This window comes from Periophthalmus magnuspinnatus, chromosome 5 (genome assembly GCF_009829125.3).
Source record: "Periophthalmus magnuspinnatus isolate fPerMag1 chromosome 5, fPerMag1.2.pri, whole genome shotgun sequence".
Lineage (NCBI taxonomy): Eukaryota > Metazoa > Chordata > Actinopteri > Gobiiformes > Gobiidae > Periophthalmus > Periophthalmus magnuspinnatus.
Window position 1 is genome coordinate 7874699 of NC_047130.1, and position 13726 is coordinate 7888424.

At 37.2% G+C, this 13726-nt stretch overlaps 2 protein-coding genes across 5 annotated transcripts in view; one reads left to right on the top strand and one right to left on the bottom strand.

Moving 5' to 3' along the window:
* The window catches only part of rbpjl (recombination signal binding protein for immunoglobulin kappa J region-like), a 36959-nt gene extending 25835 nt beyond the window's left edge, over positions 1-11124 (bottom strand). For both annotated transcript variants that reach the window (XM_055221976.1, XM_055221975.1), the window contains exons 1-2: positions 11080-11124; positions 4850-4961 (exon numbers count right to left, since the gene is read on the bottom strand). In XM_055221976.1, coding sequence (XP_055077951.1) covers positions 4850-4961; positions 11080-11116 — 149 coding nt within the window. In that variant the 5' untranslated portion in view covers positions 11117-11124. The remainder of the gene's footprint in view (positions 1-4849; positions 4962-11079) is intronic.
* Positions 4697-13726, top strand: part of matn4 (matrilin 4) — a 37365-nt gene continuing 28335 nt past the window's right edge. For all 3 annotated transcript variants that reach the window (XM_033966627.2, XM_055221973.1, XM_055221974.1), the window contains exon 1: positions 4697-4905. The gene's annotated coding sequence lies outside the window, so the exon portion shown is untranslated. The remainder of the gene's footprint in view (positions 4906-13726) is intronic.

The window sequence follows — 13726 nt, forward strand, 5'->3', positions numbered from 1 at the left end:
TGCTACAGGTCAGGGTTTGATGATGCCATCAAGACAACATCATGTGCAAATAGCAGGGAGAAATTCTGTCCATAAATAAAATGAACAGAACAGACAAAGAGCAGCCTGAGCGGATTCTGACATGCACTGGAACAGGTCTGACTTAATATCGGCAATGCTCCTGCTCATAGGGACCGGACAGACCTTAGCAAAGGTGTTCTGTGACTGGGACAAAAACCACACTGCTCCTCCTGAATCTAAGGTGTATTACTATAGCTGTAGAGAGGTTATTGGCTTATCAAAGCAACAACCTTTCCATTGTTAGAGGGGTCAGTCTTGCACTCTGTAAAGCACTTTGTTGTGACTTTTAAGGTGTCTAGAAATCAATTGACTTATTACAACTTTGTTTCCTTCAAACATAAATCAAACGTTTTTGGAAGGTCATCTGGACTTGGTTTAAAGGCATTGCACCTTCATGATTGAACTGACCTGCTTCTTCAGGTCAGGAGGCTACACTTCATAAATCACAGGGAATGGATAGTGAACTGTTACGTTTCATGGAGTCTTGCAATGGTAGTTTCACAGTATGGCATTATATTTATCAATCCAATTTAGTAGTTTATTTGAATGTGGACAATGCACATTAATTAACATTTCTATAGATTTGCTATACAGCTAATTTCCAATTGTAATCCCCAGGCAAGGTGTAAAATGCCAGCACAAAAGAGAAAATTTACACTGTATATAAAAGAGGTAAAGACGTTACATAAAATCAGATTGTTGGGTGAAACATGTAACAGCATTGTGCAAAAGCATAAAGACATAAAACAAAAACATGCAAGCAAAACTGGCCTTATTTTATAAAACTTTACTTGGAATTTTGACTAAAAGTGTACATACGGACAAAACACAAACTTCCACAAACTTCCTCAGTTCCTCGTCTCTCTGAACTCAGATCATCTTCTGTCTCATCTCTGAAAGCACCCACGCATAAAGTTCTTGGACTGACCCACTCATTTTCACATTAAGTAGTCCTTTTATAAATCACAAAGTTAATGAAGAAAACCACGTACATAACATTTATGTACGTGTGCACACTTTATAAATGAAGCCCCTGACCTGTAACCTAGTGGCATCACCTGGCATTATAAGTTAAATGTCATACTGTGCAACATTTTAAGCAAAGAAATGACATCACCATGGAGACAAGCAAGACAAATGTATGATGGTACAAAAACACAATATTTTCTGAGGTGAAATTATGAAAATCATTAATAAAGTCAAACAGTAAAGCACAGTGCAATAAAATGTGTAAAAATTCCAACTCGCCAGCTCTAGTGAATAGTTTAAAGACATTTTTTTTTTTTTGCAATTGATTTTTCTATTCTCCAGATGCTGCTGTATCTGTAGGTGTCATTGACTGGAACATTTTTACATCTTATTAACATAGGCAGTTTATGTTTGTATTTTTCCAAAACACTTAAAAAATGACCTAGGCAATTGTAGAAAAATTGCAGATTTAAGTACAGCTGCTAGAACGTCCTCCTCCTCGTCCATGTGAGGAGTCCAGCTGAGGTCACCCTCCATGTGATTTATGTGTCCCAGAGGAGAAGTTCCACCTGGACAAGGCCCCACACGCTTCAAGAATTACAGTAAGTCTTTCTACAAAGCAAAAAGAACCACAAGAAAACAAGACATGCTTTGGTCTATATGCAATGGGTTAATTAATTTGTAATATTTGTAAGCATTGGGGCAACAGCTTTTTCCATGCACTTGACAGACTTCCATGGAGGGAGGAGCCTGTTTTCTACTGACATCATCTACATTCTCGCACGTTTTTTGGTAATCTGGAATTTTTCGCAGAGACATTTTGAGAAAACAGCATTTGCTAAGGGTGATGTATCCTCTGCTATCAGCCAATAATGCATCTGGAAATATTCTTGTGCCAACTCAAACCCTACCCAGCTGTTCTTCCACTTTTTAAAGAGCAGGTGGGCACTATGAAACCCTGCCCACCTGTTCTTCAACTTTTTGAAGAACAGGTGGGCAGTGTTTCATGGTGCTCCCAACCATAAAAGATGTGCTGTTTGGGCCACACTATAAAGCCGGGTAGTTGGAACTGCATGATCTTATGTTTATTTTAATAACGTTTTTGACGCTCATATAGTGCGTTTCTACTGTGGAAGGATTAGAAAATCTCTACACTGTACCCTTCTTGCACAGCAACTTTACCGATAATAACCAATATCAAAATCGTCCACAAAAGAAGGAAAACAACAGAATAATTAGTGCGTGTGTGGTTGTATGTTGTAATAGTGTCATTTCAGGAGATCTTAATCTAATCTATAAACATACAGCCATGTGGCAGTGTGTCATCTTGGTGCTAAAGACTACGGCTTTGTTGTCTGCAAATGTTCACCATCTTCTCACACTCGCATTATTCTGATATGAAGCTGATCTCCAGCCACTGTTTGTTTGTGTTGTGAGTGAATGTGCTGCTCGCTGATTGGTTGGTTTGTGGCTGTGGCATGTGCCTGAACATGTGAATTGTGGGAAATGTGCAGTAAAATATATTCTTAATAACTGCGTCCTCCCATGATGGAGACCTATGTTTTCACGAAAGAAAGCAAATAGACGCTTTTGGCCCATTGCCTATTGAGGCCGATGTTGACAATGCTGAAGGGATAATAGATTTGTCAGATGGAGAAAATGGTCTGAGAGTTGGTTGTAGCAGCACACACATCAGTATGTCATAAGTAGTAAGTAATAAGTTGTAATAATTTCTCTCATAGGAGCAATTAAGATTCAATTCAATTCATTTTTGGTAAAGTCCAGAATCACAACAGCAGTTGCCTTTTAGGGCTGAACGTGAAAATTGATTTATCCAACAGAAAGTTAAAAACTCAACAATGAAACAAAAACAAACAAGCACATTAATCAACAGAAAACAAGCAAATGAATAACTGTCCCAGAACATCGCTTATCCTTAGACCCTCCTTCTCAGCAAGGAAAAAAATAAATAGTGGAAAAAAGAAAAACCTCCACAGTGAAGGAGAGATCCACTTTCATGGATGGGCAGGTTGATTTCATGTTCAATTTAGAAATAACATGCACAGAAAGATAGTCAGAATAGTCTAGAGATAGTCTGACTACTGAAGTTATAATCTATGACACCTGTGCATAATTACGTTATGTTTTGGGCATTTTAAATTGCAATATTTATCTAAAACAATTTAATAAAAGAAACAAGTCCAGTGATTTGCGCTTTGGAAAATTGCGGTGCCCAATGAGGTAACAGGACCATGTCGTCTGCCCCTCCTGTGGAGAGCAGATCACTCCAGCAAGCAGTAAATTTCTGTCAACGCTGTGGAATCCTACGTGTATCACTGTTTAACAAATAAAAATTGGAGAATGTAGTAAGTGCAGAGCAATGGGCCTATACAATTGGCAATAAAATAGGGGGAGATTGTAGCAATAATGTCTCAAATGCAGTAGAATAAAAAATACTCAGAGATTTACAAATCACTCTAAATACAACTTCGAGAGGGTAAATGAGAAGGGAAAATTATTATAATGTGGTTAAAATCTCTGAAAAAAATTTGCACAATGTTTCCTTTAAGATCCATAAGTGCTCCTCTGTGTTTTCACCATCACAGGCTCAGTCTAACCATTTCAGCTCAAATTGCTCAACTTCACAGCTCACCAAGTTCACCAGTTAACAGCTGCTATTTTTAGACTAACTTCTCTCTTACACCATTTGCCACCATTTTCAAAACACTAAAATAAGGTCAACTTGATTTCCTCAAAACTTGCACCGAATACATCCTGCATTAAATCTTGCATAAGGCTTCCTAGATTTAAAGGGGCTCCATGCTTTGCCTTCAATGCTCCACAGTATGGCATTAAAGTCTATCTCCATTCAAAAGCTTTTCCATTCAGTAACATCTCCATGGATACAAGCAGGTGGTGGACCCTCCTCCACAAAAGCTACATAATGCACATTATGAGTATATGAACTGTTCATTGGGGATAGTTAGTTACCGATTAATTAAATTGGTGATTATAATTGGTGACTATAATTTTATTGATGCAGGGCCCGCTACCAACTTGTCCCTATGGAGATGTTATTGCTTTGCCGAAAATGTTACAAGATATGGCACTGAAAGTATCTTTATGCGTGAAGACAAGCAGGTGACGCCTCAAGGCCAAGTTAGTGGTTAGATCTGTGGAGAGGCGATCTCACTTACAGTAATAATGCATGTTTTGAGCATAAATAAATAAATAAAATACAATAAAATAAATGTGTTAGATAATTTTAATACCATACTGTGTAACATTTCAGGCAAAGCAATATCATCTCTCTTTACATTTACCTTTAAAACACCTGCAGTTTTAATGTTTGGCTTACTACTATTTAACTATTTAACTACAAGACCTACTACTAACTACTAACAACTACTATAACTACTACTATAACTACTACTATTACTACTTCTATTACTACTTCTACTACTACCACCATAACCTTCGCAGTAGTCCTTGACATTGCAAGCCACGATGCTCCACCAACACAGCTTCTCTTTACTCCCTTCAGTGCTGGTTGTTCATATTTCAAAGGCAGGGGAGGCGGGGTCAGTGGCTCCCCAAATATCCCTCTCCCTCTGCCCCTCTAATACCTACACACCTCTCACTAACCACCAGTCCTCCGCTAGACATTCCCGTGTCCAGGCATCCAAGTCTCCTCCATCCATCCTCTCTGGAACTTTTTTTCTCCCCCCGAAACTCCATCACATCTCTCCATTTTACGCGCCTTTTACGCAGTAGCGCTTATTGTTGTGATCACGTGGTCGCCGGCGTGTGCGTGTCCTACCTGTTTTGCCAGTCCCCGGTGCTCGGAGCGTCGTGTCCGGTGATCAGCGAGCCCAGGTGAGTGAGGGGAGACGAGGGAGGGGGGAAGAGTACCGCGGGGTCCGGGCGAGTGGCTGCCAGGAAGACAATGGGAGAGGTGAAGCTGAGAGGTGAAGTTGAGGCTATTTCACGTGATGTGCGTTTTAAAGCCTAATTTTAAGTTTGACTTTGTGATGAATTGCTGTTTTACATCGAGTTATTTAGTTATTTATTGTCTGGAACAGTGGAATAGTGAATTAAAAATCAGTAAACGCAATGCACTAGAATCGTTGAAGGCCTAATCAAATCAAACCTTTACTTTTTCCCATTACATTTGTTAGTGAATTTACCGAATATTATTATTTTTTTATTTAATTATTTAAAACCAACAATATCTAATGTATCCTTCCTGTTTTATTTGCCTATGTGTGGAAAATAGCTTACTATATAGGCTACTTTTTATATTAGATGATCATTTATTGCATGGTTGTACTCCCATAGTGAGGAAGTACTTGAAAGGCTGTGATGGGTATCCATATTAAGAGGAATGAATGTGAAGTAATAACACTGGTAGAAAGTAATAGTACGTAATTGCAGATATCTGAGAATTTTGTAGTATTGTCAAGTTTGAACAATTACAAAAATGCAACTTGTAAACCACTTTTTAGCCTTCATGTGTTTCACTGAATGTCTGGTAGTAGCTATGGTGAACAGCTGAATAAGTGACTAATTCAAGTTTTGAGATAGGGCTTTGGGTTGGATAGGTTTGTGTAAAAAAACAAAAAACAAAAAAAAACAGTTAAATGTGGTATTGATTATGTGGTTGACTGGTTGGAATCTGCAGCAGTGACTGTGGGCTGGTATCCGTGGGTGCGCACTGGTTGGCTGGAGGTGACGCTCAAAAGCTCCATTGATCCACAAACACAGAGAGCCTAAGCCTAAGAAGCCAATCCAGCACTAATACAGGTACAGAAGAGGCTAGACAGGTGTAGAAGTCAAAAACCTGTAGAAAAACTGAACAAATGTAATATTTTCCTTTTAATCTTGGCTTTTACATTAGTGTTTTTTATATATATATATATAGAATCAAACCACAAATCTTACATTTTAAGCAAAGGAGTTGAATATTTGTGCATGGTTGAGTTATAGTGTGCCATTATAAGCAAACAACAATGATTTTTCTTTACCTCTAAAATGCTTACATTTGACTGCTCTCTGTCATGCAACAATGAATTTGCCGCACTGTTGTTTTTAAATCACATGTTAAGCTGTCAGAGCTTGGATAAACAAAATACCGAGTTAATAGCTACCAGGGCTGCAACTAATGGTCAGTTGAGTCAGATGGTCAAATTATTATTTCTATTGAACATTTAGAATACACTAACCAGTAAGAGCTAAAAATGCTGACTGAAGGCTTCTACAGGGACTAATTGCAAAAAACTAATTATATTATTGATGGAAATGAATCATTGTGGGCCCATAGCCATACAGTGGAGCACGACCAAGGCTACATATTGTAAATTTTATAGGAAAACGCAGCATTTTGTGTTCAGTGTACATGCAAGTATTAGATTAGTTCTGTGCCCTCTAATAGCAACAGCAGTAATGAATAGATAGCAACATGATGTTAACTGTTTAAAGGACATGTTAGTGAAGGCATCTGAAGTAAGCTTGAATGAAATGTGTTTTGTGATGCGAAAACAGCATTATGTTTAAAAAAAACTCATAAATGTTGCTAAAATATGCTCTACAGTCTCGATAATCTATCTTAATTGGAACCACCTATGACAGCCCGGCTTTCACTTGAAACAGTAGTAAGAACCAGATACAGCAGCAACCGTCCAGAAGGCAGCGGGGAGCAGGCAGCAGATCTGTGCTTAACGTGCTAACAGTAGCACAGTTCACATCTGGATCTAATCAGACTCACTAACAAGAAGCGCTTGTCCTCATCTCACTATGGGCTGCAAGTGTCACTCACAACTGCCTCCTATCTATGGTTTACAGGGGGATATAAAGTTGAGACTGTTGGTATAGTAATTAAAGATGCACTACGTAACTTTTCTGCAGGATGGTCAGCCACCTGATTGTATCCATGGAAACTTATCTGTGTTCATGGTTACAAGCAAATGACAACACCATGTCATGTAGCTATATAAATGCAAGATATACAAAGTTAGCAAAGCAATACAATCTCCATAGTGCAGCTTTAACTTTTCAAATATGTCTTTTGAATAGGCGAACAAAAAAAAAAAAAAAAAATCCTTTTAAACAGAAAGAAGGCAGAGACTGAAACCCAAAAATGGAAGCTCCTCACCAGGGCTGGACAATTTTGGAAAAATATCTAAATGTGAATTTCAGGCAGATTTGCTCTTTCTGTTTTTTTTAACATGTCCAGAAGCATTAACATGTGTAAACTAATATAAGAATCACATTATGCATTATTTTTAAGACAGTTTAAAGGACAATATCATCTTAGGTGTTTTTGAATAAAGAATTATTAGCTATAGAATCAAGTGAAATGAGCTAAACTGTAACTTTTCTGGACTGGTAGCTTGTCAATTCTCAATAGACCTGCAAACTGTTCCAAAGGTCTCCTCCACACCTGCTTATGATCAAACCCAAGACAGTTTGGGTGATTTGCAGTGCCTGACTGCAATTTTCATCCATAAATCTAATAGCAGTGGGTCTATAAGTTTTCCCAATAGAGTTTGAATTCCTTTAAATTATATAAGACATCCCTGACATCTTGAACAGTGAGTTTTAATGTTGAGTTTATTAGTTTAAGAACACTTATTGTGTTTGCGTCTGCTATATTGTTATAATCTATGACACCCGTGGATCATTATGTTATAATTTGAAAATTTGAAATTGCAATATTCATCTAAAACAACTTAATAACAAAAACAAGTCTGCTGATTTTCGTGTTAGAAAACACCAGTGCCCAATGAGAGCTGATGTTGCAGTAAACATAATCACAACAAAGAGCCATGATGTTGTCGGCACCTCCGATGGATACCTGCATATGACCCTAGTTTACCAAAATGACTACACGTTGCTGCCAAATCCTATATTACACATACTCAACCATTTTGTGCACTATTAATTCATTTTGTCTTTGGTTGTGGTAAGCTAGTATTGTAGCCACAGATGTCCTGGGGTAGACTGATGGACATGAGGTTGCCAATTTGCATTGTTGGCCAATCAAATCACCACCAATCTTTCACTCACACACCACATACATACATACATACATAGGCAAGGGCGGTTAAGTGTCTTGCCCAAGGACACAATAACAGTATGCGCTGGTTTTCAGATTCTAAGTTGGGCTGATGTCATACTCCCAGATCAAGGACATTAGAAAGTTTTCCCTGTTGCTAATGTTTGACTTTCCGATGAAATATCCAAAAGGTAAATGCACAAATGTTGAATCTGATCATTTATATTAGTGACTAGACACCACAACTCACTATATTACAATGAAAATCTTAATTCTGACAGTATAAATTTTATCTGCCTGTCATCTCTATTAAATATTACTGGCCTATCAAAAGTTGTGATGTCATCTGAAACCCAGCAGTAGACTAGACTAAATCATAACAATACTTACATTCTGTTATACTACCTCCACATTCCTATTTCTCATCACATCTGGTCTTGGTTTGGCCTGTCTCATCTTAACCTATAGGTCCACTGTATATGGTGTATGGATATAATATTGTAGGTGGCCCTCTGCCAATCAAACGTGTGCACCAGAGTAGAGAGAGTGAACAGTAGCACATGTAATCAACACTGTCCTCCCGCTATGGTCTTATCCTCGCCCTCATCTCACTGTTTTCTCAGCAAGGAAATGGAAAGGCAGTCAGATCAGAGAGTAGTTTAGATGAAGAGTGACAAGGATTATCCCACACCCGAAAGGTTACACATTGTACCTTTAAACACTAAATCAACTACATTTTTGCTACTAAACTGTATATAGGGTGTTTTAATAGCATTGCCTACTGTTCCTAGTGCTTTTTTATTTTTATTTTTTTAGCAATTTAGTGCAAACTAGGTACATTTGCAGCCAAAAAACTGAGTGTGTGTTCCCTCCAGTGGCCACTGAAATTTCAAGTACTACATGGCATCGCACATGACTGTCCTGACTGCAGGGGTGAAGGTTGAAGTGCGGATGTCTGTTAGACCAATCACACTGTTCTTATACCCCCAGACCCTGTCCCTCCTGCCCCTTTATACTCTTCTTTAGCCCTCAAGGCACTGCCCAGTTTAGCAGATCCATTTGAGATGTGGTTGTGGGAGGAGTTTATGTGTTTAGTCCCACTTTAAACTTAAAGTAAATCTATCCATAAAACATTAGTGGTAAAAGGAGGCATCACAGCATTTAAATTGGTTTCCCTAAGAAAGGGGTGGAAAATATGGACAAAAATTTAAACATACCGACTGTGAAGTACATAAATGTCACCTTACACAGTACAAGTTTCAGTTAGCTTTATCATTAACTACTTTCCCTGGAGCTTATCAGTTATGATGCAGTTGATATTCGATATTCTAATTATCAGAGACATCGGCCTTGAATATTCAGCAGAGGCCAATGTTTTGTTTTGGCCGACCTGATAACTAAAGAGTACACATAAAGCTTTATTTGAACACTTAAATGACTTTAGTGTGAAGAGATAACAGCACAAAATGAGACTGCACAGATATCTAATAGTTTTGTAGTAAAAAAAATAATAATAATTTTAATGACAAAATTTGGCAAAAATAATCAAAACTCCCTAGAGAGATGTTCTGGGCATGTCCCACCAGGAGGAGGCCCCGGGGAAGACCCAGGACACGCTGGAGGGACTATGTCTCTCGGCTGGCCTGGGAATGCCTTGGGGTCCCACCGGAGGAGCTGGAGGACGTGTCCGGGGTGAGGGAAATCTGGGAGTCCCTGCTTAGACTGCTGCCCCCGCGACCCAGCCCCGGATAAGCGGAAGAAAATGGATGGATGGATGGAATCAAAACTGGCCCAGAAATATTGGCAGAACTTATTAGCCATTGGTTGTTCTTGATCCTAAACAATCCATATCAACATCAAAAAATGAAAAAAAACAACAAAACAAAACAAAAAACAAACATTAATCGATCTCTATTAATTCATATTTCATTCATTCATATTGCAGTTTAATGGCAATATGAAAGTGTTTAAAAGTCTATACACCTTCACCAAAAGGGAGTACAGACACTAAACTAAGAATTGACCAAAACATTGGAGCTATTTATTCACTCACATTTTCCCAATACCAAAATTTTAAGGTATGAAATCTAAAATATCGGAACAGTGACCTTTTTTTTTTTTTTTTTTTTTTTTTAAAGCTGAATGAAGTCATCTCTTGGCAGGAGCCCTGTCAGGGTCAGTTTCCAGTTTGTTTCATAATGTCACCTGTCAGGGAGGCTCAAATTCTAGGTCACGCCCCACTGAGTTCAAGGGTCAAAGATCACAGTAAGAGATGATGTAAAGTAGATAAGCATTACATGGTTAAAGGGCAGCCAAAATGAGCCATACAAATGCATTTCATCACCTTAGTTTTTGTTGATTTGGTATTTATTAAAATAGGGAAAGTTCTTGATTGTGACTCTTTTTAAGTAAACTCAGTGAAACAATTTGAGTTGAGTGGATTTGAATAGTGTTGTCTCCATGTGGTTTTATATCTGTGTAATCCCTCAGTCGTCCATGTAGGTTCCATAGTGGTCCATGGGCGTATACTAGTCTGTGTCTTATACTCGTTTTGCTACAGCTCAGGTTCATTCTAAAGCTTCAGGAAAGGTTCATTTCTGTCCTGTGAATGTGACTAGATACTATATTTAATATCGGTTAGAATCTGATTTGCAGGATGATTGTCATAACAAAATGTTGTTTTGTAATTTGTCTGGTTTAGGAACAGTATGAAGGAAATTTTCTCCAAATAATTTAGTTATTTGGAAAAGAAACTGGAAATGAAATGATTGATTCACTTTGATATGTCATTTTGTCTGGGTCAAAATGCAGTGCTTGTAAGATTAGATCATACAAAATGGAATTGCCAGTTCCAAAAAAGACTTTATGCTTTATTTTCGCAACCATAGATTTTTATTTTAATTTTTTTCATATATTGACTTAAATTTAAAGTCATCATGCTTGGTTATATAGTTTAAATAGGTTTTGAAAATGTATGTGTAAGTAGCTCCACTCACCCAGCCTACTATTGTCCAAAACGTCCAACTCCTCCATGATCAGTGATGTTGACGATATTTAAAATTGTTGTGTAATTTGCCTTATGTCCATTTTCCCAGCAGCCTGTAAACATATTATTCAAACATTATTAGCACATTTAACATTTTGGTACTTTGGTTAAACAGAATCCAGATGCCATGTTGTATATTGTTGCAGTTGTTGTGAATCTTAATAGTTTGATAATTTGGGAAGATTAAGCCTTGAAGACATCTGTCCTGTTCCGCCAATGACTTGATGGTCTGCTGAAATATTTCCAACTGTCAGTGAATCTATCATTTTGCACAGTCAAATTGCAATAAGCTTTAGCTTATAGTATTACAGATTTTTAACTATTGGATTAGGCACCTAAAGTGGGTCATTTTTCATCTTATTGGTAAATTTAAAGTTGTATTTGTGCTGGTGGGGCGTTCTCCACCTGCTTGGAATGTTACACCGTATTGCATTAAACATACTTCTCTTGTGTTTATTCAGTTATAAGTGCTTTATTGCTCAAAAATACCCTGGAAAAACATCTTGTCTCACTGTACGCTCGCTTCTTCAGAGATCGACCATACCTGTAACTTCGCCATTAAGATAAGATAAGCTTAATGCCATACAGTGGAATACTCCTTGCAAAAACAATAAAATCACCATGGAGACAAACAGATTCACCAAAAGTTATGTTGCAAACGAGATAAGAATTTTGTTGTAATTTAGATTTTTTTTTTTTTTTTGCAACCAAATTACATAAATACACAACACATGCCTAATTATTATACTGTCCACTGCACTTGCATCAGTTTTCAATTATTTTAATATTTCTCACGTAAGACATTTACGAAATCTACTCTTTTAAACATTCCACATTTTCAGCAATAATAATAAAATTTGCACTTACCCGGTGTCACCACTTTTGTTGTTTCCATTGGTTACAATCTATACATTTACATTCTTCAAATCCATATAATACTGTGATAACCTACTGCCATACTTCAATTGCCACTACTACTACTCCTACCACTAATACTGTCACTATAGATATATGTGGAAATGATATTGGAGAGGGGGCACGTGTACTTGTTTATACTGCATCCCGGATTACTTATCTACTTGAAGTATTTGTACATTACTTTATCAGTACATTTGTGTGTATCTAGAGATAGTCACCTGTTTGAGCGATGCAGTTTTCTCACACACACCCTCCTCTGTGAAGCTTTCTGACTGTAGAGCCATAGGTAGTACTTGTAGGGGTTTAGTAGATTTTAACAACATCTTTTTTCCCCAAGTCTTGAAAGTTGTGTAGCGTTCCTGCACCTTAAATCCTTCCCACATCAGTCATTCCACAGAGTAACAATGCTATTTACGAGCTTGTTAAAACAGCCAAGCTAAAACAATGATATTTAAATAGCATGTAATAGCAAGTTTTATATCAGTTCATTGTATTCCCTAAATACTTTGATGAATAGCTAATTGCAATCAGTCAAATTGCAAAACACGAACCCTCAAGACATTGTGATAGTGTTTTTCCATTCCAGACTAGTCCAGTCTTGCTGTCCTTCATTTGTAGGGAGTATTATACCTCTGATAATGTAGGCCAAGATAGTGTGCCCTTAGTACAATACAAGAACGGAATTTCTCTAACAGCTGTAACATCATATATATAATATCCTAATTAAAGTGGATATGAGAGGTTTTTATGTTTTTCTAATTATGACTTGGCTTGGTGGAATAGTACCTGTGACAAATATTTATCATAGTTTTACATAAGTTAAGTGGCAGTTTGTGAAGGAAAAAACAAAACAAAACAAAACTTGAAAAGAAAACTGCAAAAATACAGGAAGTAGCACAGAATTCTAATACAAAATCCCTCTACCTATGTCATCAACACCAAAAAATCCATCCAAAATGCAGAGAAAGGTCATTTTTCTTGTCTCATCATAAGTATTGTGCAATTTAGACCCTTGTTGGCTAGGTAACAGTTATGTAATTACTTCTACATATGTCACATCTGCTGCCCATGTCCAACCAGGAAGTGAAATTACAACCTTCACCAGCAGTAAAAAAAAAAAAAAAAAGACAAAACTGAGCTTGAATTTTTGTAAAATCTTAAATATTAGCTATGTTTTAGTGAAAGTGTTTTAGTTAAATGAGTAGTAATCTGTCATATGCACTTTAACTAAGTCGTGTTCTTACATTTTGTCCTATATAAACATCAGTATTCATCCAAAACCAGAAATGTTGTATTATCTGGACTCAGAATTTCTGAAAGAATAGCAGGTGAGTAGTAGGAATGCGAGATTACTCAAACATGCAAGAATTAGAGAGGGACTTTCGTCTCTTTCATGGAATCTGAATCTTTTGCATCCTTTCATTTCAAAGCGCTGTTCAAAAGACTGGCTCTTTTACTATGTATTTATATGACAGAAGCCAATGTGAGAACTTATTTTAACAACAAACTAATTACAGAGAGAAACCACCAAGGCTTAAATGTACTTAAAATGGTTCAAATTGAGTGTGGAAGTGAGTTTACCCTTTGGAATTATTATTGGAATTATTACCTATTAATTGCACTACAATAATACTAATAATTTTAAAACTAACTGTTAATATGATGTCAAATATGCTGTT